The sequence below is a fragment of the Chlamydotis macqueenii genome, chromosome 3 (genome assembly GCF_036417535.1).
Source record: "Chlamydotis macqueenii isolate bChlMac1 chromosome 3, bChlMac1.mat, whole genome shotgun sequence".
Taxonomy (NCBI): domain Eukaryota; kingdom Metazoa; phylum Chordata; class Aves; order Otidiformes; family Otididae; genus Chlamydotis; species Chlamydotis macqueenii.
In genome coordinates this window covers 83,946,183-83,974,043 of record NC_141558.1, presented here as the reverse complement: position 1 = coordinate 83,974,043, position 27,861 = coordinate 83,946,183, and the positions used below count along the sequence as shown (strand labels likewise).

Here is a 27,861-nt window from a genome sequence, read left to right as displayed (position 1 = left end):
GGTCCCCATCCTTTTCCATCTCAGTCATTATGTAAGACATAGTAAATTTCAAATTGTACATTTCCATTTCACACAGAGGTTATGCTTCTTTAAATCATTAGTTTACCATACTGAGTAAAAACATTATGTACTAACTTTTTTTTAGTGGTGAATCTGGCTGCCATATGTCCAATGGTAGCTTGAAACTTATCTTTCTGATTTTCAGTACCTTGCCTCTACAGATCTGGGAATGTTTACCATTTAATGTCTGCCACTCTTGGTTTCTAGCTTTCCAGACGGAGGGCCAAGATTGTATTCTAAAGGGCCAACATGGTATTTTATCAGTCTGAGTTATAACATAGCATTGTCTAGCTCTGGCAGAGTCTCAATCAATTATTATCTTCTAGGAAAGATAGGCTTTAGTACTGAGTGGTGAATATGCCTACCAAACACAATGTGTCCAAATATGTGTGACCTCCTTTGCACGATTCTCACTCCTAATTATTTTATTTAGTCTCCCACAAATGAGTGATAGACAGGCATTTAACATCAGCACTGCTGTCCATGTCTTTTAGAAACGGAAATAATAGCATAAATGACAGACAAACTCGCAAAAACCTGATATTCTCTCATCCTGCCTGAAATGAACCCTAGCTTTAAACCTACAATATACAGCCCCCTCTAAATCCCAGATATAAAGACAGCCAAGAGATACCCTCCTGGTATCAATCCTAATTCTAACGTGGCAGTTTTTACCACATTTTATAAAGCCTGCTTATCGTTCCCCGTTTCATAGCTTTGGTCTCCACCTATGTGCATCCCAGCCCACGGTTTAGTACTTTCCAGTAATTTTACCAAGATTTTTGTAACATAGGATACATTTAAACTATGTCTACATGGGCACTACATGGAGATTTCAGTCAGATTGAACTCTTGCCAGTTAAATTTAAATGCATTTTTTTTCTTATTTTATTAAATGCCTTAAATCCTGTGCTAGTGACAGAAAGAATGAGGCCGTCTCTTCTTTTTCAGTTGAGCCAAATTAGCTTATCACTAATAAAAAGCTTTTCACTGCTCCTTAAAGTAGAGGCTAATAATGGTGAGCCAGATATATGCTTGTGATAGCATTTGTACAATTTAAGAAACCCTCTTAACTGATGGAAAAGTGAAATGGCTTTTCTTCAACCACTTAATCTCAGTGTAACAGCATCTATGGCTACAACCCATGGTTTAATCTCTGGTTACAGCATGGCCAGTTAATATGGCTTAAAAAAAAATGACTGCATTTCTATCATAACAAACTTGCAGCCAAAAAAAGTGAGTTTTCTTTTTTTTTTGCTTGTTTGTTTGTTTAAGTGTCAAGAAAAAGCCAAAAGCTGCGGCTGTCAGCAGTGCTTAAACTGGTAGACAATTTTTTTTATCATTTTATTTCCCACATTTTAGAGAGACAGGAAAAGCAACGTCTTGAGGTTAGAGCACCATGTTTTATATTTCAATATAACGTCACAAGCATCTGATTGCTCATTCACACATAACGTCAAGATCAGTTCTACAAAATCTTACTCTGACTTACAAGACAACTATTATTGGAAAGCTGCCAGTGTGTTCTGCAGATTACATAAAGCATTAAATCTTTTTGACACGGGTTCTGTGATTATTTAAGGGTTTTCATCATTTCTGCAACACGTCTGTGCCTAAACTGTACTTACTTCTCAGCATATTCTTCTAATCATGCATTCTACACCTTCTTGACCCACAGGCTTTGATATAATCGTCTGCTAATTCAGATTGAGGAATTGTGTATTTTACAGCAGAATTCCCAGCAGCACAAGCTGATGCAGTCCAGATACATATATCTTAAAATCCTGTTTTAACCAAGTCTGCATAGATAGTTTAAAACCAGATGTGTTTAAAATAGTGCAAGTCAAAGACTGATTTGCAAGTTTACTGGGGCTGGCAAGGTCAGCCAGTTTAGGTTAGTGCTTGCACTATTGCCAACCCTTGCAATTTTGCTTGAATTCTTGCAATATTTAGTATTCACTATAAAACCCAGGCTGCTGGAACTGAAAGCTTTCATGAACTTCTGTACTTTAGTTTTTAAAAGAAGCCTCCAAACCTTACCTATGTACAACAACAACAAAAAGATAATGAGACTCAAATATCTAATTCTAAAAGCAAAATGCCCAGAAAATAAATAAAAAGGAATTAAGACATTCCTTTAAAAAAAAAGAAGATTTCATAATTTCAAAACTAGCCTTGGGGTGTAGAGGTGGTATATTTTTGAGGGTTTTCTATTTCCACTTCTTGATCTGTTTGGATACGAATAGCTTAGGAGGCCGTTTCTTTCTCTCCTTTCAAAGTGTCACATAAAATGTTTTCTGCAAGTAATCAACTTATAACCTACTTTTTCATGGAGTTAACTTCAGCTTCTTTGCAATATTAAGCGTTCTTTTTCGCTTTTCTAGCGGACACAAGTGCTTTGAACTGAAAACATGTTACAGTTGACCAGCTGTATTTACCTTCATAAAATCCTTTCAAACTCCTCTGCCGATAAAGAGCATTAGAGTTCCCGATTTCCCATGCGGGTTACTATGAAATGCTGCTTTTCTGGCAAGGCTAAGGCGGAGCCACCTAGCACAGCTGAAAACACAAACCCAAGCCTCTCTTCTCCCTAAAGTTACAGACAGCTGATCAAAGCTCCGGCAGACAACACGTTCAAACTTCTCCCCGTTCCCACAGCCTTCTCTCAAAGTATTATTGGCAGGGCTGACATCACCCGGGCCCAGCCGCCCCCACCGGCGGGTCTGCTTCTTGCCCCCCCCCCCCGCGCCAGCCGCAGCCAACTCCTCGCCTCGGTTCCCTCTGCCCAGGGCCGACAGCTCCGCGCCGCCGCACCTGGCGCCGGCCCCACTCCCGCTGTCCCGGCCTGGAGAGGGAGGTGACAGCCCCTTCCCTTGGCAGGCGGCAAGAGGGCTGCGGTGTGTCCCGGCCCCGCCTGCCCTCGGGGAGCGCAGGGAGCCTCTGCTCTGCCCCGGACCCCGTGACGCCCTGCGCTCCTTTCACCTCGGGGCCCCTCCGTCCAGTGAGGGCAGGAAACCGGCCCCGCCGGCCTGCGGGAGCTCGCCCGCGTACTAACCTGACCAGGTCGGTCATACAGGATCCCACAACCACCACCTCGGCGGCCATGGCGCCAGGGGACGGGGGCTGCCCTGGGCCCCGCAGCCCGGCCAAGGCACTGCCTGGGCCTTGGACCTTGGACTCGGCCTTCACGCCAGGCCCCGCCGCCGCCGCGGCGGCGGCTTCGCCCGTTGCCACGGGCGACGGGCCCGGGGGTGGGGGGGGGAGGAGGGCCAGCCCGCAGGGGCCTTCGGCCGGGAGGGGTTGTCCTTGGCGAACGCCTGCTGGCAAAGCCGCCCCCTCCCCTCCTCGCCCTCTCCCCCGTCCCGCTCCGGCCGTGAAGAAGCCGCAGCCCCACGCCTGCGCGACGAAACCCTCCGCCCAGGCACTGCGGCGGGCGCCAATATCGAGGCCGGCGAAGACCCCTCCGGCCCCGGGAGCGGCGGCGGCGGTGGGGGGCGGAGGCGTGCACGCTGCGCGGCGGGGCGGGAGCGCGCACGGCGGGCGCGGGTGGACGGGACGGGCGCGTGGCCGCGGCCGTTGCTAAGGGGCTGTGTTCCGGCCGCCGTAGGTATGGCGGGGCCCGGCCTGGGACGGGGAGGGGCGGGCGGGAGCAGCGCCCCTGCCAGCTCCGGGGGAGCGGCGCGGCAGGCGGGCTTCTGCCCCAGCCCCCGCCAAACCCCGGGGCGCTTGGGCGTAGAGGGGGCTGGAGGCCGTGGGCCTGGCCCAGGAGGCGGCGCGGGGGCCGGTGCGGCCCAGGGAGACGGCTAGCCGGAGCGTCACCCGGCCCGCTCCCGGGCGCCGCCGGGGCGGGGCAGCGCGCAGCGCAGCGCCTGAGGTGTCGGGCCCGCCGCCTTCGCGCGGGGCGGCCCCGGCACGTGGCCTCGGGAGCCTCGCTGAGGCGGGGGGGCGGCAGCCTGCGCCCGGCTGGGGGCGCGGAGCCGGGCCGGGCAGGGGTCAGTCCGGTGTCCGGCCTCCCCTGCCAAGGCTGAGGGAACTTGAGGGTTTATTCGGTACTCTGCAGATGCACGTTACCGATCGCATCCCGGGCTGGCAGGCGGGGATGTGTCTGGGCACGGCGGGAGGAGGTGGAGGTGGTCCTGGGTCCTCTCGTTTCTCCACGTCCGGCCACCCCTTACTGCCCCCCTCAAAGTGAAAACCACAAAACCAAATTCCCGACAGCCACCCCGAGAGGGTTTGACGGGAGAGGTTCCCTCACAGTTCAAGGCCTCCGTCACGATATTCGTCTTTGCCTTCTTACAGCTTCACTTAATGCCCCTAATGTCAGTACCGGTGGTGGGGGAGCAGAGTATCTCGCATCTGGACACTCTCGGTTGCCCAAAGTGGTGCCTGGGATTTTTTTGGTTACTGTAGAGACGATGTTAAGTTTGCGTGAAGTCATGATGACGGGCTGCTGAGTCTGAAAGGATTCAACTATTAGTTTGTTTACTTCTTTCAAATGCTTTGTTTTGGGAGGGAAACAGTCTAGTGAATTTTGTTTTTGTTAATTCCCTTGAGTTTGTTTGTGTTCTGTTTCCAGTACTGTGGGAAAATGAAGCTGGGGAAAAAAAATATGTATATGACAACTGAAAGTTACGAAAATGGTACTAATTGTGTTATAGTTTGTAAAGAGTGTTGTTTACAAAATAAATCGGTGAGTTTGATAGTGACCTTTTAAGTATTGTGTATCTGGCTTGTTATGTGGAAGGTATTGTGGATCTTAAATGATGCAATAAAACCAAGAAAAGTGCCTAACAGTAATTTTTATCTTGTTTTAACAATATCTGCGTATTTTATTAACAAAAAGATAGGGAATCTCATCATGCGCTTCATTTTGGAAGGTGCATCTGTTCAACTTTGATCACTACATCTCTCTTGTCTCACAGTTCTACTCTCGTAACATAGTCCCCTTAAAATGTGTCATTACCAGAATCAATTCTGATATATTTGTGTATACTTTTAAGATTACTAGAAGGCTAGCTTGTTTTTCAGTATGTTTTTCATGGTTTAAGAAAACTATCATCAGTCCAGCTGCCCCTTGGCTTGCGATTAGTTTCCCTATGGCAGAGCTGGCAGGCTGAAATGTGTGCCTTGTTTTAGCCACTCTTGTACAAAGTATCATTTTAGTTTAAACTTGTTTTTGTTAGCTGTTAAATCTAAGCCCTTGGACTTCGCTTGAGATAGGTCAAGTATGGGCTTGTGTTCTGTTCCTCTGGGGAAGAATAAAGGTGAGTAGGCAGTAATTTTTGATAGAAAAGTAACAAACAGGAGGTGGCATCTTAAATTGCTGTAGGTGTTTGCTAAGCAAAGTTAAGTTGTTGCCCATTGTCAATTATGACAAATCATATATATGAAGAGAATGTTTTATGTGTTAGGACATGGATATTTAGTCTTCAGCTTCTTTAGTTGCCATAAAATGGAAGAATCAGTGTATTAAAGATAATTACTGTTTTCAGGAAGTCTTACTTTAGTAGGCTTTCTGTTTGCCTTTAGTGCCTGGCCTCTGCCTTATTCAGATGCGTTCAGGATAGCTAGGATAAATCCTCTTGCTTGAATATTGGTTCATACCACCTCAGTGTGAATGACTTTCATGAGAACAAAATGTGTAGCTTTAACGTTGTTACTGTTTACAAGGAATTATCAGTTTGTAGAAAATCCCTTAGTTACCAACTAATGCTTGTAAACAGAGTGTTAGAATTAAGAGAAAATTGCAACTATTGCCTTGAGTTGCTCACACTCTCTTTATAGAACACTTTATTAATACAGCAGTTCATCTGCAGCATTTTGTAAGGAAGTAAATACAGTACATGTTGGTGTTTTTCAGTTAAATGGATGTTTTAAAAAAATTTCAGAGTTTTAAGTATGAGCTCTTCTGCCCCACTTCTCAGTAGTGTGTTTATGTTACCTTGAGTCATTTACAGCTTTATTTTCTAAAACTGAAGTTCAATTAATTTTCAGATGGAACTCTGTGCATAATAATATGATCAAATATGTTAAGTTAGCGTTTTAATAGGTTACTTACCCTTCTTCCACTTCTCCTACCACAGTCTGTTGTTGTCCACATTCTCTAGCCTTTTTGTAGTGCAACGAGTTAAAATGTGTATGTGCTCAGTTTCTGCATTTAAACTAAGAAGCAGCAGGTTCTTAAAGTAACTAACTAACTTAGTGGCTAACTTAGCCACTAACTAACTAACTTAGTGGCCTAACTGATTTAGCCACTAACTAAGCTAACTTAGTGGCCTAACTGATTTAGCATAAGGTCACGCAATTGCAAGCACTTCTGAAAAAGCTCTGCTTAAGATGTGTGTACATCAGCTTCCTGGTCGGTTTTGTGGATGAAGATGCATTTCAAAGAGTGTGGTGATACCACTGGAGGAAAAGCAATGTGCATTTAAAAGGCATCATGAAATACTGTAAATAGCTACCTAACAAAGTAATGTAAAAGTAATACCGATTATGGTTACATGTTACAAATAAGAACACAGATAATCGGACCCTTGGTCCCATTTATTTTCAGTTTATTATAAATTTATTTTATTTATATTCAGAACAAATGTGGCTTGTCAATTATAGGCTCCTAACAGAAATGCTCACAAGAAGAGCTAGGCTATGAAGGATCAGCGTGGCCCTGAATTTTATTTCTCGTTCTCCTAGGGATAGGATCTTCATTAAAGGAGCCTAGGACATAAGGCTGTTTTTATGTTGATGTTGGATAAACGGGCTTAATTGAATGTTGCAGAGGTAGGATAAAAAAAAAAATGACCTGTGTTTTTTTTCTTTATAAACCTGTGCGCATTTCAGTTACTCTACATTTCTGATTGTTTGCGTACTTAGCTTTTTTCCTCTGATGTCTGCAGAGTGCATGTGAATTTACATCAAGTAAGTAGGATGTTTTTTGATATATCTTTTTCCCCCCCCTTGCCATCCCTGTGCAGCTCAAGACAGAAGGAAAGAGGAACATACTAAAATGTCACCTGAAGTTGCTTTGAACAGAATTTCTCCAGCACTCTCACCGTTCATTTCCAGTGTGGTCAGAAATGGAAAAGTAGGACTGGATGCTACTAACTGTTTACGGATTACAGACTTGAAATCTGGGTGAGTTCCTCATCCAAAAAGAATACCTAACCCCTCACTGTTAAGATGTTTTTTCAGGACCAAATTTTACGAGGTTCATGTGTATTTAAGCATTTCCAATGTATCTGGAGCTAGATAGATTATTTTTGTCTTGCTACCGTTTTGTAGTTTGGGAGACTTAATTTGTCATATTGTTGGCAATAATAATCTTGTTAAAACACTGTCATCGCTGCCATTTGATAGTGCTGTTTTTCAGTGGTGAGATAGTTATAAACACTCTTTCGTGTTGTTTATCACTTGCTTACTGGATCTTTTCTGTAAATTAAAAACTTGAAGATAAATTTGTATGACCTTACCTGTAGTCATGAATATGCTAAAGAAGAAAAAAACTAACTTTTCCTTTATCTGACCTCCCTCGCAATCAGTACATCAAGTGGCTATAGGGCTAAGTGTTTGAAATAGGCCAAGCTACTCCTTTAATTTTTAGTTCCAAAAGGGTTCATGATGCTTTTTGGATAGTAATAAAGTTTGAGACCTATATGTACAAAGGGACTCTGGTGTGTAACCTCTGTGAATAATACGTGGAGGAAGTAAAATGCTAAAAGTAGAGTTTCCTTTAGGCGTTGTGTAAAGAGGGGAGACTCCCAAGATGGCTGATAAAAGAATACTTAAGATGAGATATGTCGGAAATTGCTTTATTCTTTTAGAGTTGGGCATCTAATGGCATCCCTGATTCAGGTGTTTTTTTGATACTGGAGTTCAGAGCCTGAAATTACTTTAGCTTAAGGTGTCTAAATTGCTGCTTTTGTACAAACTAGTGATAGCTTAATCCAATAGATCTTGAGTCACTGTTGTTTAAAACTTAGTTCTGCTGAAAACTTTGTTTAATATACTTCTGTAGGCTGCTTTATTATTGTTTCATGGAGAGTTTGGGAGGTACTTTTCTGGTAGTTACAATGCCTTTTTGGGAAGGAGGTGTGCATTCTAGGGTTAGTTTGAAAGGAACCATTCCCTCCCTCTAAGGTGCTGTGACAGAGTACAGATTTACTTGGAGGTCTAAGAAGTTATAACTTTGTTATTAGTATTGTCTGGCTTGGTATTTAGGCTTGGAAGTTATGTGAGACAGGCTCAGCAGTTATGCGTCTGCTGCTGTCATTTCGTGCTAGACATGCTTTCTCTTGAACTAGACTTCTAGGAAGGCTGAGATGAGAGCTATCTTATATTTCTCCGATTGAATCTGAGAGAAGGTAATACAGAAAAAGGCGGAGAGCAGACAGCTGTAGTCTGGTGGTGAAGGTATCAGCTTGTCAGGAGGTAGATAAGGATTTTGCTCTTTGCCCACTGAATGCTTATGCTGCCTGCCTTTAATAGATGAAAATAATAGAGTGGTGTTTTCCGGCTGACTTTTCATACCTATTTTTAATAAATGTTTAAAGTTTTTGGCCAGTGATCTTTCCAAGAAGATCTTGAATTTGCTTTGATAAATCCTGAATGTTTTCCAAGAGTTTATTCTTTAAAAAACTAAAAACTACCCCTAACTACGCCTATCACCCAAACCCAGTGATTCAAATTGTATAGTAACTGTGTTGAACATGGAGTCTACAACACAAGTACAGCTCTTGACATAGGTTGTCCCATATCTTGTTTAAAGGCATAGGCTCAGCTGTATCCAAGTGGTAGCAATATTTTCTTTTTCTTGTTCTGGAACATAGAAATGAACCTCATTCTTTATGTTGAGACTTTTTTGTGGCTTGAGGTTATTAGGAGCTGGAGTTTGAATAATCAAGATTCTGCATGTAGTTGAGAATTATTTTTTTAAGGTTTGGGTTTTTTTTTTTTTTGTACAAATAAGTTTCTTAAAAAGCATTATTCTAAACAGGATTTATTAGCAATTACTTGAAATTTCTTTGAAATGTAAATTTCATGCCCATGAGTTTTTAGGGATGATTTTTTGTTGTTTGTTACAAATAAATCAGTTAGCTTATTTATAATAGAAAATTTTTAATTTTAACGTCAGTGTGGAAATACAAAGTTCCTTGTGATTTAACACTTTATGATGTTGCTGAACAGGTAAACAGTGTAAAATTACTTAACATAAGATGGGTGCATCATCACAGAATCAGAGAAGTCCCTTCCGTAACTCAAGATCTAGTTCAGTGGTCTTTAACCTTTGATATAGGAGCCTTTGGGACTCCACAGACTGCTTTTGAGAGGCCCATGTCAGTTGATTAATAACAAAACCCCCAACTCATCATCTTGTCAGTAGATTTAAATTTGTTGCTGGATACCATCTCTAAAGGAAAACTTTGTACAGCTCTGAGAGTCCAAAAACTGATTGAAAACCATTGGTCTACTCTCCTCGTCTATCCTCACATCATGAGATTATTCAAACTCATGTATACTTTCAGTTTGGTTAAAGTTTTTTAAAGAGAGAAATGGCAGTGCAGGCAGAGGCAAATGTGGCTGTTATCCGCATGAAGAAAGGGAAGTATAAGGACGTAGAGGTTGGACATAAACAGGAGGCAAATGAGAACAGTTGTTAGAGAAATGGTGATGAGGCTCAGGACGTTAATTGCAAAACTCGGTTCAGTTTCAATAGGGCCAGGTCAAGCTTTAAACTTAAAAACTGGAACAGGAAGGTGAGGAAGAGGTGCTAGATAAAATGCTTGAAGTTAAGTAAAAGACAATTCTTGATGTCACATGAATGTGACCATTTGTAAGTACTATCAGTTCAGACACTTTTCTTTTGAATAGGGATTATACATTTATTGACACATGAAAAAGGGGCTTTAAACACATCTCTTACATAGCCTATCTTGAGTTTATTATGGAACGTGCAAGTATGTTATGCTTTAACTGGTGTGTTGTCTGGAATATTTTTAAGAATTAAAACCCCACAATTTTACTATAACCTTTAAGATGTTAAAATACTTAAGGTAATCATCTCAATAGCTATTAACTTTGGAAAAAGAAGCATCTGGAAGTTTCTGGGTCAAGGGGAGGAGCTATGTGGTTGCTCCACTGTTATATACCACACTGTTATTCTGATAGAAAATTAGGGGTTACTGTAGTTGCTTCGCTTCCCTGATGACCCAGTGCTTTACAATGTGTAACAAAAGAAAAAGTGCAAACTGAAGATCCATCCATTCTCATTTCTTAGGTTTTAGAAACTGGAGCTGTGGTTAACAGGGAATAATGTTAACATACTGAATACAGTAGTATCACCCAGACCCTGCCCATTCAGAGCCTTGGTTTTGACATTCTCAACTTGAAAGTGGAAGGAATTTTGCTTTTATTTCACCAGTGCTAGATCAAGTTCCAGGTTTACAGCCTATCATGTCAGTTGATTTTGATTTGTAAGTGGCAAATATATTAAGCCTTTAATTATTTGAAAAGTCAATCCATATATCAGATGATTTTAGTAAGGAACTTATTTTGCACTTGTTCTAATTTATTGCAAAGATTGACTACTTAATTTTGTTTTGTTTCATGAACTGTATTAAAGAGATGATGTTAGATTAAAAGTATGGAGTATGCTGATATGCTAATTTGCTTTGCTTGCAAGTGTGGGAGGGAAATATGTCATAGTAAGGAAATCCCATTGTTTTGCAGTCTTTGGGTATGTAAATGTTTTATAATAATATGTTACGGTTCCATAATGTCTGTGTGTTTTTACAAACTTATTAGACAGTACCAGTCTCATCAGACACTTACATACATTTACATCTATGAGTAGGACCTTTAGAATCAAGTCCTGTTTATAAGAATTATATGGCCACTGCTGATGCAGAGGGAGTAAAGAAATCTGAGTACCCCTGAACCGAGCTCAGCAATATGGCATGACAGGAAAGAAGGAAACTCTTCAATATAAATAGTAATAAAAAGTCAGGTGACCAAGTCTACAGAGCTGTTGCCTTCTTTCTTGTAAAAAGGGCTCCACAATGAACAAAAATAGAACCGCAGTGTTAGGTCGCATCTGAAATATAGCACCTTTAGCAATATTGATTCTGATGATAAGAAAACCCTGGCAAGCATCTCTGTTGCATTAACAAAAGACATTCTTTGAGATGGCAGAGTGGATCAAAGCATTTTAACTCTTGCATAGGGTATTACTTTGTTCAAGACCCAAAGAAAATTCTGCTGCCAATTGAGTCAATGCCATATGTTATATCATTGAGTTAATCTCCAGCGGTGCCTCTTTGGAATAATGACCCATCATAATTGGATATTAAAATCTACTCATAACCAGCTGAATTGTTTCTAAGGCATTTTTGTTAGCATTTATACATATAATCACGGGAAAGATGTTGAATAGGGAAAAGTGATTACTAGGTAGATTTAGAAATAGAGGATGCTTTCCTGTGTGAAGGGTGTTTAGTTATTGTATAATGTAGAATCCAGTTATTTAAGAGACTACTGCTTTTCACAATGGTGAAAAACATATCTGTGGTGGTCATTGTCTTTCAGAACTTTTTTCTTTTCTTTTTTTTTTTTTCTTCCCCTACAGCTATTCATCAGGGCCCAAGCTTGAGCTTCAAATTATGCTGCAAGCCTGTTCTTATTCACCAAACTTATTTTGGTTTTTTTTTTTGAATTATTTTGATGTGTTACACCAGGCAGGATTTAAAGCTGCATATATTAAGGTCCTATTTGTTTAGATATCCACTCATAACAAAATTTTATATCTCATACTTGTTTGCTTATACGATTCTGTATTTATGAGGAGATTAAGTGTGGAATTTTTATGTAACTGGTTTGTATTGGTGTTGGTATTTTGTTCTTTGCACCTGTCTGATTTGCTATTGATTTCTACTTCTTTTCTTGATAACTGAGTTCTGTTTACAATCAGTTATGTTCCTGAAAGAAACCTATCTGAAGAGTGGTCGAAAAAATGTAGTGTTGTCTGGAGTAGATATTAAAGTACAAATTTACTATCAAGCTGTAATAAGATATTTATAGCTTTATTGCCCTACTTCCTAGTGAGCAGTGATGATTTATTTTTTTGTGTTATCAAGTAGACTGCAATATGCTTTGGTATTTCCTTTTTTGGGGGGAATTTCCCTTTTAAAAGTAAATATGCATTTTACGTGAGCATTTCATGAATTACTGTTGGTTTTTAACTGTGAAATACTATTACAATACTGTAGCAGTTATTTAAAGCTTTTGCTTGATCTTTTGCTTTTGATTTATTTAAATTAAAAGGCTCTACTTCAGTTACTTGAGGAAAGTTCGCATTCCACATTCACATTGATAACTATAGGTAGTTTTTTTAACGTGCATTTTGTTTATGTATGAAGTTTAATGAGTCTGACTCTTCTGAACACAATTACTGTGAAAAGCTGTTTTAAAAAATAATTATGTTCTGAGTAAAATGTATACTTGAAAGGATATAGCAGTTTCTAGGAGAGGTATGGTCTTACGAGTCCTTTGCTGCTATATTGGATAAGTCATAAGCTATTACTTTTGGACAGAGTAGATTGTTTCATTCCAGTTTCTGATAACAAATATATTTCTTAACTAGTAAGAATCTTATTGCTAGTAGCTTGTTGTCAAAAATTAACAGGCCGAAGTTCTGGTGGGACAACGTGAGAGAGTTGTCACTGTGGAACAGTACTTGGAACTTCAAACAGCAGTTTTTCTGTGCTGGTCCAGAAAGACTGATGTGCTCTCTTGCATTTGTTTCTGAGTATTGAAAAAAACAAAGGCAGAATGTCTCTCTGATAAAGATCTAAGTGCACTGCCTATATTTGGTAATGGTTTTGTAAATATTCTCCACAAAGCTTGCCTTTTTTTTTTTTTTTTAAACATAAATTTTAAACAAGGAACTTGAAGTTGTTCAGAAAAAAAGGTATGTGTTTGTCAGTTTCAAGTGCTTATGAGTAAAGAAAGTATTTTTAAAAGTAAAGATGGTATTAGATAAATGTGTTAACTTGGCTCTAGCTTGCAAGACTACATGTATTTTCCTAAGATTTGTTCAATTTAACTGCTGCAGAGTATGTCTTTTCTGGTATTTTTAGATGGGGGTAGTGAGTGACTTCCTCTTGTCTGACCTTCAAAAAGCTAAATGTAATGTCTACCAGTTTTATACTTTAATAAAAATGAGAAGAAACTATTTGATACATGTGCCAACTGTTTCTTTTGTAATTTGTTTAAAGAGAGCTTCACATGATGTGCCAAATACAGTTGGAAAGATGTACTGTAGCAAGATATTTAAATGTTTGTTTTGGCTATCTGTACCTTGGTAACTCATTGAACACTTCATGAAAGCCAGGGCTTAATGTTAATATATTGTAAGTCTCTGTCCAGGACTTTCTGCTATTGTAACAGATGTCTGTCTTATTTCTTTGCATTATGCATCACTGCAGGAGAAAAAATTCCTAAGACTTTGGTTTTTGTTGTAGAGAGAGCTAAAAAACTAAGAAGTGGGTACTCGGTGCAATCTCTGTCCCTTTTCCAAGTCCTTGCATCGCACAGGTGCAGCATTTGTTTAATGAAAGGTGGACAGATGTCTATTATACCATGGATCTTGGATGCATATTACATTTCACCAGAAGCTGAGAACAACTGGCTTTTAATTTTTTTATTCTTCTGCTGCGTAGAGAAGAATATATTCTTGGATAGCTGGTTGGTAAATTCTTACAGCCTTACATATGCAATTACACTTCTTGTATGCTTGACTCTCTTATATGCATATACACATACATGGCATAACATTAAATAGCTAATGTACACATGTAATGAAGCTAAAGCAAAAGATTATAATTTTTTTTTCGGTTTAGCCTGTTTGTTGCGGTCATTGTCTGGTGAGTTTAGGGGCTTTAAAAGCATAGGACATGATCAGAAGCTTGATCTTGACAGGCTGGTATGCAACAGTGTTGAAGATCTGATTCTGCCATGTTTATGTTGAGGCCAGCAGAAATCAATGGGAATACTTCTGTAAACTGCTTGTGCAAGTCAGTGGTAATAAAGGAAGCAAACTATTAATTTTTAAAAACGGAATCTGTACACTATTTTCTAACTACACAGTCATTCTCTAACAGTGTGGAAAAATGAGAAACTGTATGGGCCTTTTCTTCTCTTGATCGCTATGTAAGCTTGTGTACAAATTTTCAAAGGGAGGTTTCATTGTCATAAGTCTCTTTCGTTGGCACTCAGGTTGACATCTCTGTATTGCTGCACTTTTAAATGCCCCCTTATAAAGGCTTTGAGATCTCTTGAACCATCAGTTATGGTGCTCTCTCTTCTGACCAGTGGAGAAATGACTTTTTCTGACCATTCAAGTAACTCTGTCCAGCACTGAATTTGCAGTGTGTGTTTAATACCTCAGATTCAACTGGAAACAAAATAACCACACCAATGCAATCTTATACTTGAGCTATTTTAATCTGTTTCTTGATAGACTTAGCTTAGGCATTTACTTGACACTGCCGTGCACAGTGTAGACATACATTGAAGCAACTATTATCTAACTCTAAGTGAGCATCTGAAAAGAATACTTAGAGCTGTGTATACAAGAGTTATGTTCGCTCTTGAATTTGGTATTTTTGTTGAAGATCCTGAATTCAGTCCTTGAGGTAAAGGTAAAAACCTCCTAAGTAAGCCATAGAAAAGTAAAAGTTGGTAAAAGGGAACATATTTATTTGGTCTTTCCTGAGAGAAGGGAATTGGTATGTCTGAGGCAAACCACTCTCCAGTGTAGGCCACAGGTTCTTTTCTTTGTAATCTGCTGTATATGGCTGATAGAATAAAATTAGACCACTAGGACTAAGTATTTTTTATTATTGTAAGAGAAAAGAATCCCAATGAAATTGAGTTAATTAAAGGAAATTGCAGAATTTCATTGTGGAGAAGAGGAAAAAAAAATCCAAATATAAACACCTCCAAAATGGTATTTTCCTGGAAAACCCCAGGCTCCTATGCATCACTGAAATAATATTTTTAAACCAAAAATATGACAGAGTACCTGTTTCTCTGTTTTGGATGATCAGTTGTTTGTTCAACAGAAAAACTTGTTTGGATAATTTTTTTTTTATATAGTTAAGGTTACCAGTGACTTTTCAAAATGTCTCACACTTTACATTATTTCTTTTTCTGTTTTCTACCAGTTCGTCTTCTAGAATGTTGGTTTCAATATCTTCAGTAGAAGTTGGTTTACAATTTGTTCCGCACTTCAGCCATGGATTTTTTTGTTGTTATTGTTGGAGGAGAATAATACAATGTTTCATGTTCTCTGTTAAAAATTCTTCGGTAGTGAGAAATTTTTGAACTGACAGATAGTTGACTGTCTGTCCTGTTTTTCAGGCTGCCATAAGTCTTAGTCATAAGCCTTAATTTAAACGCTGTAAAAGCTATACGATTTCAGGCCACCTGCAAGCCCTTTACAGGCAATGAAGGCACTTAAATAATTACCTTAGAGATCTCAAGTGGTATAGTATCTTCCATGTGACTCTTGATGTTTTAGTTTTAGCCTGTTGCACGTAAGCAAAATTCAGTTTTATTAGATAGGTGCAGGAGGGAGGAGAACTTGAGGGTGTAGGTGAGGTGTTGGAAGTGGCATAAAGACAGGCATTTGCGATGAGTTGGGGACGCAAAGCTATAGGAACTTCGGGTAAACTGGGCTTTCTTTTCACTAGGATCAAATGGTAGCTTCTTGTAAGTAGTCTCTGCAAGAGGACCTACTTGTTCTTCTATGCCTATGAGGCTGCTAAGGGATGAGCCAGGTCTAGCTCCTGCTGTGATCCTGGGAGAAAACAGTGAACTGGATTTTGAGGACAAGAACAAGTATTTGCAGGGTAGAAGAGGATTTTTTAACTGTCACCACAAAGAGGGAATATGGAACTCCTTTCTTTATGTATAGTTACATGTGACCATGAAAGGAGTGATGTTCAATTTTATGCTTTATGGTGTAACCTTGAAAATAGTATTAGCACAATTGAAGTGGCTGTGAACTGTGGGAATTAATGTGAGAATGAGAAGTTAGAGAAAGACAAGGAGACATGAGAGGTTCTTGAGCCAGACTTCCTGGAGAAAATGTAATGTGCAGCTATGTGGGGTTTGTTTTCTGCAGGTGCAGTTCCACAGGGTGATCTGTTGTACTTCTGTATGATTAGGATTTTTCTGTCTTTTTAGTCTATTGCATATCTTTCATGTTGTTATTAATCTAAAATAATGTTAGAAATAGGAGAACTGATATTTTTATTCTGGTGTCATCTTTTCATAGGCTTTCTGCTGTGTCTCCAGTTCTGTAGTATTTTATGTGAATATACACAATTTGAAGTTACCCTTCTGAATGTATGTGTAACTGAAAGCTGTGGAGTTATCTTCAAAATGTGGTGATCCTTGCTTGGTCTAACTTTCATATCCAAAGAACTGGTCATTGTATTAACATAAAATTCTTCTGAGAGTTTTATTATAAGATTAGGGAATCAAAGAATTAGAGACCCATGACCAGAAAGCTCTAAAAATCTACAATTAGAAGAAAACTTTAAAAGAAAATGTGAAAAGACGTAGGATGACTGGATGATTCCTACTATTGTGTAATTAGTTTGTTAAAGGGGGAAAATATATAAACATGGACTGTGTTTTTAGTCCTTATGGTTTTTATCCTGATATCAGTTCATTGCATTTTCCAGTAAGCTAAACAGTCTTATGGTGTGAAATAAATTACTTAGAAAATAAGTTGGGGGTCTTTATGGCTACTACAGGCATTATTTGGAGTAACGCTAAATGACTTATTAAAACTTGTGTTTATAATAGCTTAGCTTTTGTGACTTTCTTTATGAATATGGTCTTTCTGTGAACACTGAAAGGATCTGAAACTCCAGGTGGTAGACTGTAATTTCGTATTTGGTGAAGAATGGTTCCCTTTTAGAGTAATCTAAAAGCAAAAATGTTCCTTGTCTGAATTTTTTTTTCTTCAGAAATTGAAATCACATTAGTGAACAGTAGAAGTAGAACATGAGCGATTATTAGGTTCTAACTCATTATAAAGTAATACATAATCAAATGGCAGTTGTGAAAATATCAAACAAGAATTTGAATCTGACAGGAGGGGAAGGAGATGAAGTAAATCCAAAGGAGGCATCTGCCACCCCCTCATACTCTTACGAGTTCCAAGGATTTGGGGTACAGCTGGTCTCGCAGTATAATAAAGTAGAGCTTTTCCTTGCCTGAACGTGTGACAGAAAGTTAGTTTATGACACTGTGAATTCACAATTTTATTTACCAAAACATAGTCTACTGGAGTGTGTTTTACAAGTGTTACCTCATTGCCATTTTTTTGTTTCTATTCATTTCTCCTTCATTAAAATTTCCATTTTCTGCTTCTATTTTATGCTTTTGGGGATTATTTATGCCATGTGCAGTTTTTAAGGGAGTTATAGGCAATTGCCTGTATGTATAGATTTTCCTTGCAAAGGTTTGATTATAAAAGATGTTTCTAAAGCATCTAAAGCATGTTTATAAAGCATGTTTCTTTGAAAACTTTCCTTTGACAGTTGTTAATTATTTTTCTTAATTTGTGTCATAATTAGCTCCTTGAGACCCAATAATAATGAGCTCCCACCCTAAACTGGAGGGATTTTATGAATGGAGACTTTTGAGATGGTATGTTCTTCAGACCTGTTTTTTCAAGTACACTTGCAAGTATATTAAATGTGGTGCTGTTTATCAGCTCTATCTTCATATTCTGGGGTTGTTTTTTTTTTTTGTGCTGGCCCTTTCCAACCCATCTTTGTATTGTGATTGGAAAAGAGCAGTTCTAAAATCAGCCTTCCTAGGCTAAATCAACAGGGAGTTTGTAATGCTAAAAAAAAAAAAAAAAAAACAACTCACAATCATGTGGGGTTTGTATGTGCTTTCATTTAATGTGGAAGTTCTCTGAGATTATTTCTAAATATGTATGTGCTTCCTCTGTTTCCCCCACAGAGGCTGGGCTGAATGTCCACCTCCAGCAGAGGCAGCGATGCTTTGGGAGATTGCAGGACACCTGCCACAAGACTGGGGCAGCTGTAAAGGAGACTGGTGGTTCTAGAAGCAGGCCCAGAGCTCTCCCCACCTTCAAGATCTGCTTTCACAAACTCTCACTCATATTAAGTAAATGTGCACTTTCTGTAACATACAGCTGCTATATTAGTTTTAGTAATGACCGTAGTCATTAGATGCTCTTATATAGTGTTTCTAGTGGAAGCAGGTTGCTGGTAGCTGAACGAATTTTAAATAGTTATTTAAACTTTACTTTTTTAGAAAATGCGAATCTGCCTATGGGTGCAGAAGGAAAGTGAGGGGTTGTTTTCTTAGGGTATGTGTTCTGCCTAGCATCTCACCTCTTTTTAAAAGTAACAGTATGATGAAGTTCATACAAGAAAATGTAAATATGTACATATAGGAAAATAAGCACTTTCAGTAGATGAATGTTTTGTTGGGATATAGTTCACATATCTGGATACACCTTGGAGTTTCCTAGTTGATAACTGTGGATTGAAATGCTGTTTCAGTTATAGAATGTCATCTGTACTGACAGGATTCCAAATCAATGTCATCATCTGTATTGCGATACCAAATGTAGTCTTTGTGTATAGTTTAATTTTATACTAAGTTTGAAGAACCCAGCTAGGGTACAAATGAGTTTTATGAAAAAAACTGTTTATCTGTTGAAAAACAGGGTTTATCTGTTGGAAAGTTCTTTGGAATAATTAAGAACTGGCTTTCAGATTTTAATATTTAAATTAAAATATGTATGTAACTAGTGATCAGGCTAAATGTAACTGGATTTTTATTTCCCAAATGCAGTGGTGTGTGCCTTTATCTTTTAAGTGAAAATGCCTTTCTTTCATATGTGTAATACATGTGTCTGTAAAAAGAAGGGGAACTGAAGATAAAAACTGGTTAACTAGACGAGCTCTCCCAATTCAAATTTTGCCTGATTGGCAGAATTTTGGTTGGATCTGTTGGTTTTCAGCAGCAGCTGCTCAGTACTCTTATGTATTTGCAGACCTCTGGAAGCCTTGAAAGCTTTGTGCACTGTTGCAGGAAGCTGCAGTATGATACAGGTTTTCACCATCAGTGTCAGTTCTCTAAAATGTTATTTTCACCATTTTTTCTGTTTTCCCCATCCTTGCAAAAAACCTGTCACCTGCTGGCCTTCCTTCCACTCTCCTCCCCCTTCTATACACTTTAATTATTCTTAGTGCCTCTGTAGATTACTTACCCATCTGTTGTGAATTCTGCAATTAATTCTTAATTAAATGGGATGAAATATTTTGTCTTCAAGAAACACTCAAGCAGATTCCCATCTGCAAAAATGGTAGGAGAGAAGAATCTAAAGGCATGGAGAAAGACCGTTCTACTCGAGTTTAACATTAAGGTGTTCTTAGCAAATGCTGCAGTAAGAGTTTTTGGGTGGAGTTTTGAGGTTACTGCCTCTTATTAGTAACAAGGGATTACCTGTCTTTGCCTCTGAATTCTATTTGACTCTTGCTGACAAAACATTCAGCCTCTAAAACCCTGACTGAATTGTGTCTTGTCATTACTAAAATAATATTCATTTTCTTCTTTAGCCTCTTGTATTATGAAAGGAACTTATGTGACATATGTGGGAGCAATTTGGAACGTATGCTAGGTATATTTGAGCTGGAGAGGGCTGAGAATACAGCCAGTGGTCAGAACGACCTTTGTGGTGTTGCTCTTTTTATTTGTGTGCGCTTTGTCTTTTAGCAGTGTTCTCCATCAGGGTATATCTAATGCTGTGTGAAGCCTTCTTGGCTTTTACATCAACAGCCCAGTGAACAGAAAAAGCCGTCTGTTATCCAAAAAGTACTGATCCTCAAGAACAGCAAGTGTAGCAGCCTAAGCATCATGAGATTAAAAAAGCTGTTACATCTCTGAACTATTCTGGTTAGGCAGTCTCAATATAATATTAAGTTCCTGAAATTACAGTGGCTAAAATTCTTAGTCTAGTTTTTCTTTGCTTTTGCACAGTAAAATTCACTGATGATTTTTCTTCAAATAGTAAAGGTGGTAAAGCTTCTGTATGTTCTAAGAAGGAGCAATGACTAAACACATTGCATACTTTTTTTTTAAATCAATAAATTTGGTAGTCATCAAACAAATATGACATGAATATTGGGGCGTACTTCTTTACTACCAATTAAAAAAGAAAAAATTAAACAATGATTGTATATTTTTCAGTAGAGTTATTGTACTTCTGTACATTTCTGGATGTTTGCTATAGGTTTATGTAGTTGTAAGCAGTAGATTTTTAGGAGTGGTGTGAAAAACAAACCTCAGACTGGGATTCTGGGATATGAAGAGGTGGGTTTGTGGGGGGTGTTGGTGGTTTGGTTTTTTTTAATTCTTTGGGTAGAGTAACCACTTATCTCTAGACTTTAAGGATTAAGGTGGTAAACACTTGAGCTTTTTTTTTCACTGTAACCCCTTCAGCTGTCACAGAACTCATTTTTGGATAAGATCTTACCAGAGCCCGAATAATTTAAAACTGCTTGTCTTGGGAATACCTTCAAATGATGGTTGTAGAAGACTAGTTGATAGGAAGACAGTGTTGAAATCTAGGGCTGTCACAGTTCTCCTTGTCATCATGGCTTCAGTCCTGTAAAATATCAAAGTGGCTAGACAGAAAAGGAATTTTTTTTTAGCTTAAACAAAAGAGAAGAAGAGTCAATTCAACAGAATAGTAAAATACAAATACATTGGTATAAGAGAAAACTTTGATAAGGTCAACTAGAACTGCCTTTGTAAACACTTCTAGAATACTCTGGGAAGCAGGATTAATTTTGCGGAAAAATACGTTCTACTATTCCTGTCATTATAGGCTGATGCCTTATTCCAAGCAGCAAAACTGAGTGACTTTCCTGTTTGTTTTTTTTTTCTTTTTCCCTTTTCTCTTTTTTTCTCTTGGATAGTATTTTCTATTTCCTTTTGTGGCTGATAAAGAATTCGGAACACTTCTAACTAAGCATCTGGTGCTGACAGTGACTTTTTTGTTTGAATAAGTACTAGTTTAGTTTGTGTGTTTTATTTACTGTGACAGAAACCTTTTCCATGTTGGTCACAGACAATCCCAACTGTAAGATGCGTCAAACACTCAACAAAGGAATATTCTACTTGTCTCCTACTTGGAATACTTATTTCATAAGGATGTAATGTATCTCAAGTTTAATCTGTGGTATTTGCTCAAGGAACTTAGCTAAAATCTGGTAAGAAAGTTTGTATTCAGCTGTGGCGTCTTGCATACGTGATTCCAGCTGCAGGTATCAGCGCAGCTCCTTTGATTAGAGCAGCTTGATTTTAAGTGGTACACTCAAGGATATTCCTTTGTCCCAGAAACTTGCCAAGTTGATGATTCTTTGATATTTTAGCAGGGAAACCATTGTGGGAGATCTTGTGGTATAGTGTTAATCATCTTATGAAGACTAATTGATATCACTGCTCTGAGGATCAGAGCATTAATTCTTGCTTCCGAGGCTTTCCTATGTAAAATATTGACTATTTAGATTAAGATATGCAAACCAGTGTAATATTTTTCCATGAATAGAGATGGAGATAGCACATCTATTTATCATGAGGTGGAGTCAGCTTCTGAAATTAATTTTCAGCGCCAGATATTACTGTTCTATCTTTTAATTCCCTGTGAAGATAGGACAACAAAAAAATCTTTAACAGACCTTGTTACAAGTATTCCTTCTCAAGTGTGACTTTTGTGTGGACCCTGTTAAGTAAAAGGATCAGCAAATGTAAAGTCGTACATTTTGGTGAGGACAGAGGCCAAGCTCGTGGGTCTGGCATGTTTGTAATTATGGGAGGTTCTACGTGTTAAGGAAATTCAAGCAGGAGATGATGTCTGTAGCCAGGCCATTATCTGTGGCTTTCTGTTGAAATAAAGTCACACACAGGCTGCTAGATGTACCAAAATTTTGATTTGCCTTAGAAGTTTTGTTCTTTTACTGTTTATACTAAAAAGTAACTGCTTCCTTTCAAATGGATCTATGTAAGATTTTTTGCTTGGTTGCTCAGCCTGTTGCAGTTATCGAGGTCTCTTGCACAGCCTAGCCAGAGTAATTTGGGGGAGGAGGCGGGGGGGGAACAAGACTGTGAATACTGTCACTTTCCATCACTTCTAGACCAGTAAAATTAAAAAACATCTTTAGTGGAGTGCGATAGTCTAGGAAAAAATACTTAGTATTGCTTTTAGGGACATTTACCATTAAATCAGGCTTTTATTTTAGTATTAAAGAATATTATACTTTCCGTAAGTATTTCCAAATGGCCCATTGTGCTAAAAGAAAAGATTTTAGGGTATTTGCAGGATCAGAAATTTTTGTGTCTATTAAAAAGCTAACAATAATGTTATTTTGATGGTATTTGAGAAATGTGCCTCAGACTGTGACCTGTGATACTTTCAAATAAACTTCCATTAAATATTAATTGATATTGCAGAGATATTTTGGAAGTTTCAAAGGATATTTTGTGTTGGGTTTGGGGTTGTTTTTTTTTTTTTTGTATGCTTCCTAAAATTTGCCTTATATGTGATGTAAGCCTTAGAAATTACTTGAAAGTAGATAATACTTTCATACCTATAGCTGTAAAATTCATCCACAGCCGTTAAAGCACTCCAACAAGGGTTATGCCTGTTTTGCTATTCTCACCTACTAAAAAAAACCTTCATCTTTAAAAAAATTACTTTATCTTGTTTCTGATGCATTGGAGCTCAAATCTTTCATATTCTCAAGCAGAACTCGATTTTACTCCCAGTGAGTGTGGTGATATTGTTCTTGCTAAGCCCTACCTAGATGTAATTCAAAAAGAAGTAGTATAGACCATTAAATCAAAACACTTTTCAGCTCTGGTCCTGTTGTCCAGCATGCTGCGTTCCCTTTCATGTTGGCATCATCGGCAGGTTTAATAAACATAATCTCTTTTCTGTCATTAGTCTTTCAATGAAATGTGAAGTAGTATTCTACCAGAAAAAAAAAAAACAAACAGTCAGTGCATTCTTCCTGGATGAAGCAAGGTGTGAACTAATCTTTTCTGAAACTTAGTTTCAGGTCAGCTCTGATCTTAGTTGTTCCTAAATTATATTTCTGTAGACTGTTTTGCATGGTGCTCTCACAAGACATTGCAAGAACCTTTCTAAAGTGAAGACAGGACATCTGTTGCTTCCCTTTTATTTGGAAGGACGATTGGCTAATTTCTGTAATGATACTGAAAAAATATAATGTATTCTTGTTGAATCAATGTAGGCTGTCAATTGTATCTGTGTTAGATTCTAGGTACACACAAGTGGTTTGGTTATGTTTTCTGGGGTTTTTCTGAAAACTTCATTTAAGTTAATTGATCTGTAGTTCTGTAGCTGGTTCTTTTTGATGAAGCTACATGTGGGCACAAACTTGATTAAATAGTAAATGTAGCTCACTTGAATAAAAACAACCTGAAGCTAGTCCACGTTGTTTCCTTAACTTTCAAGTGTAAAGAGAAAGGATATTTTAAAGCCAGCATCTGAGAGAAAGAGCTCTCTGAAGCATTTCGTGTGTGTTAGTGAGAATTAACATTACGCCTTTCGCCCTGATGCCTCTGTGGCGGTAGGAAAGATAGAGCTGCAGGAGTTACCATGTAATGTAATTCTGGTAAGGTAGGATCAGAATTTTTGTACATTTTGGCCTACTCATCTTTTTGCATTCAGCTTTGTGTGCGGCCCAGTAAACATGTCTTTTGTGTCATCATGTTGTCAGTAGTTTGTTCTACAGCTCTACCAGTGATCTGATTTATGAGTTTAGGCAAATTATTTTACCTTTGCCTACCTTCTTTTCTAGAGTTGGCCAGTCTTTAACTTTGAGCTTTAGGTGGCTTGCAACAAGCGTAACTCATGTTCTGGGACCATAAACAATTCTCAATGATATTAGGCTGGCAAGAAGACTTCTGAGTTATCAGGATCCTTAGATACTGAAAGTAATGAACTGCTAAGGGCTTCCAGTATTTTTGCTACTGGGACCTGTCATGCCCACAGTGGCAAGGGCTCCAGGGACCATTCCTGCCTATGAAACAATTTGTGTCGCTGTTTCTCCTTTTGCAGCTGATGATTCTTTGTTATACAAGGATTTTGGTACATCACTTAAAAGGTGTGAAAAAGTTGATCATCTCTGGCCTAGACACTGAACAATTTTTCAATGACTTTTCCGTTCGTAAAGCGCTTGCTCATCACCGTGAGACCCAAGTGCTGTTGTGATGTTCCAGATAAACAGGAGGTACAAAATGTTCACAGATCATGAACTTAAAATACTTAGTTGTTGGCTTTGATTGACTATGTGATGCTATTCTAATAATACTCTGAAAACTGGGCATTTTGTGTGTGTATTTTCTGTGTTAAAATCGGAAAGAAGATAGTTGACACAGATCCTTAAGTTTCTCATGTTGTGAGAGCTGCTGATCAAAGGAGAATGGGCCTCCTGCATCTTTCCCACTTTTAATTCTTTCCCAGAATGGTAAGGATAAGTACTTCTAGTATTCACATCTTTACTATGTCAGTCATTTGTACGCTATAGAATAATGTTAACATCTGCTATGATCTGTAACTGCTTAGCACATTCTTCTCTTCTCTTCATTTTTAGCTGTACGTCCTTGACCCCTGGACCTAGCTGTGATCGGTTTAAGCTACATATCCCTTATGCTGGAGAAACACTCAAATGTAAGTTAAAAACTATTGCTATTGCATCTTGACCTTTCTTTCAATAACAGTGTTCTGTACCACATTAAGTTTTCCAGTGTGTCTACTCGTGACTGTTTTTAGATTCACTTACGATTTGTATATGCCTTGTGTTGTTTCTTTTTTTCCTCTTTTAGGACAAGTTATTTATTAAGCTCCAATAAAAAAAGTCTATCTGATATTTTATTAGGTCTCTCTAATCAGTAACTGGTATAATTGACCAAATTAGAGAAATGTGACCTTGTTTTTTCTCATTTAGTGGTGTGGTTAAATCTTCCTTACCCTTGGAGGATGTATAGATAGCTGGCTCATTTACCCACTCTTCAATTAGTCTGTGTTTTGGTTCAAAATATTAGAATAAAATTTACCTTTGTATGTTTTTAGAAGGTAAAATATAGTTTTCTAAACACCTGAGTTGCTGATAATCTGTGTATGAAAAATGGTAAAGTTGTTTTTTTTTTTTGTTATCACTAACAACTGAAATATGAGAGAGGATAAAGAATTTAAAATAAAGTAAAATTTATAACTTGGTAATTTTAGACTTAGGGCAGTGCTGGTGAAAGCACATCTGGAGTACTGTGTCCAGTTCTGGTCTCCCTAGTACCAGAAAGGCGTGGACATATTGTAATGAGTTCAGCAAAAGACCATAAAGGTGATTGAGGGACTGGAACATCAGTTGTACAAGGAGAGGCTGAAAGAGCTGGGGCTTCTCGAGAAGAGGAAACTCAGGGCAGATCTTATCAATGTCTGTAAATGCCTCGTCGGGGGAATGAAGAAGATGAAGCCAGGCTCTTCTCAGTTGTCATCACTGAAGGGAAATGGCCACAAATTGAAACACAGAAAATTCCATGTAAGTGTAATAAAATAACTTTTTTTTGCAAGGGTGGTCAAACAGTGGAACTGATTGAACTCAGAGCTTGTGTATCTCCATCCTTGGAGATACTCAAAACCAAACTGGACATGACCCTTAGCAATTTGTTCTTGTTGACCCTCCTCTGAGCCAAGGGATTGAACTAGGCAGTCTCCAAAGGTGCTGTCCAAGCTCAGCTGTCCTGTGAGTCTATGAAGATGTGCTATCTGGAGGAGCAAGTACTTGATGTGAGCAGAAGTGTTAAACATGTGAAATACTTACTGTTTTGATAACATCCATTTACACTGCATTGTACAGATGCTATATCTCTCCAAGACATTTTAGATATTAAGAATATCGTTGTATTCCTTCAGTAGTAGTTTTTCTTGTCATTGTGTAGTGCCTTCTTATGAATAGAAATCAACATAGTTAAACTTCTTATCATTCGAAGTACCTGGAAATATTATTATGGACTATGCATTAAAGTTCAATATTGAGAAATCAGCTTTTTTTTTCCCCTCCAGTTATTATATTTTGACTATCACATAAACAATTCAACAAAACAACTATAATGCTATTGCTCTTCTCCATCTTACCAAAACACACAATTTAACCATGCTATGTATTTTAACATGACCAACTGAAGGAGGTGTAAACAAGTGTGTCTTTTCTAGAGGTACCTAATAATAAAAGTGGATTCAAGTAATAGTAATCTTCCACATTTCAGCATTACATGTTTGTGAATGCTGTGCATCGTTCAGTCTCACAGCATGTGGAAAAAATAGTGATGCGAGCAGATCAAAGAAAGCTTTAATAATTTTGTACTTAGATGTATAATAATGGCAGGGGAAGACGGCTATGGTGTGCAACTAGAGATTTGTAGATACTTTGTTGTAGGCTGCTGCTAGATATGTTATCTTTCAAGGGCAGAGTATTTCTGCAAAGGAAAGTTACGAAATCTGCCTGAATAAAAAGATTGGCTGAAAATGTTCAGGATCTCTAGTCTGTGGTCTTCATTATGTGGTGCCCAATACAGGCTGAAGTATGTAGTTCCTTTGTGGTTTGTGTTACATCCTCTTTGCAACAGATCAGATCTTTGCATATCATCAATCATAACCGCTGCCACTGTACAAATACCCTAGTATGAATCCTATTGTGTTGAAAACTGTTGGTGTGCTACTTTAGAGAAGTACAACTGCACAGTCACAGTCCTGTTTTCCAAAAGACCAGGAAGTTCACTGTTTTTTGAAAAAGGGGAAAATGTATTTGCAGGCAGTGCAATGCTTGTCTGCCTATTTTGTTAGCTTCAGTAGGATCAAACATCCTGTGAGTTAAGAATGTCTTGTTGGTAATTTTAATACATTTTCTTGAGATGCAGTTAGCTATTGAATTGTTTTTTTCAGATGTCACGTTCACCTTACTCTTGCATGTATTCTGAGCTGCTGGAATGTTATATTGAACTCAGCTGCAGCCAGGAACCTTGGACATATCCACAGTTTTACACTAGCGAAAATATTATGTCAGTGTTGGAGATAAATTAGTTATCATACTAATAGTCTTCCATTACACTTCAGAAATTTTTAAATGGTGCTATCAGAGAGACACTTATATTTTCCTCTGTAAGGGAAACCATACATTTTGTGTTTTCATGGCCAGAATGATTGGAAAACTTGAGTGTCAATTAAAATCTGAGGCAGCTGTATTGTTTTTATTAGTTCATCCAGCACTGAATACTGCTGCATTAAACTCAGTACTTTTCTGAATTTGAATTTTTCCAAGCTCTTAATAGGGGTTTTAACTTCAAGACGGCTGTCTGTAATATCCTGTAAGAGATTGAATCTGTGTTGCAAGAAGAAAACTTATTCTAAGTGGTATGTAGAGCTGTCCTTTGTCGCTAACTGGACAGCTGTACCTGCTGAGTAAAATTTGCTATCCTTTCTGGGAGAAGTATTTGTGTATCTTGAGGTGAAGTGCTTTGTAACTCTTGCAGACATATTAGTCTTCCTTGCTAAAACATCAAGGCAGATATTATAGTAGAAGTTGTCAGGGTAAGCAGAGTTACAAGCTGTAATAGTCTTTATTCAATAATATTAATCATTAAAATACATCATTAAGAATAAATTCC

The 27,861-nt window shown here is 38.4% G+C and overlaps 2 protein-coding genes across 2 annotated transcripts in view; one reads left to right on the top strand and one right to left on the bottom strand.

The window, feature by feature from the left end:
- RBKS (ribokinase) overlaps window positions 1-3,288 on the bottom strand; it is a 72,524-nt gene extending 69,236 nt beyond the window's left edge. The window contains exon 1 of the mRNA XM_086745928.1: window positions 3,116-3,288. Coding sequence (XP_086602054.1) covers window positions 3,116-3,165 — 50 coding nt within the window. The 5' untranslated portion in view covers window positions 3,166-3,288. The remainder of the gene's footprint in view (window positions 1-3,115) is intronic.
- A 282-nt stretch (window positions 3,289-3,570) lies between these two features.
- BABAM2 (BRISC and BRCA1 A complex member 2) overlaps window positions 3,571-27,861 on the top strand; it is a 175,986-nt gene continuing 151,695 nt past the window's right edge. Inside the window, exons 1-3 of the mRNA XM_086745927.1 lie at window positions 3,571-3,667; window positions 7,032-7,191; window positions 24,792-24,868. Of these exons, the coding sequence (XP_086602053.1) occupies window positions 7,064-7,191; window positions 24,792-24,868 (205 nt within the window). The 5' untranslated portion in view covers window positions 3,571-3,667; window positions 7,032-7,063. The remainder of the gene's footprint in view (window positions 3,668-7,031; window positions 7,192-24,791; window positions 24,869-27,861) is intronic.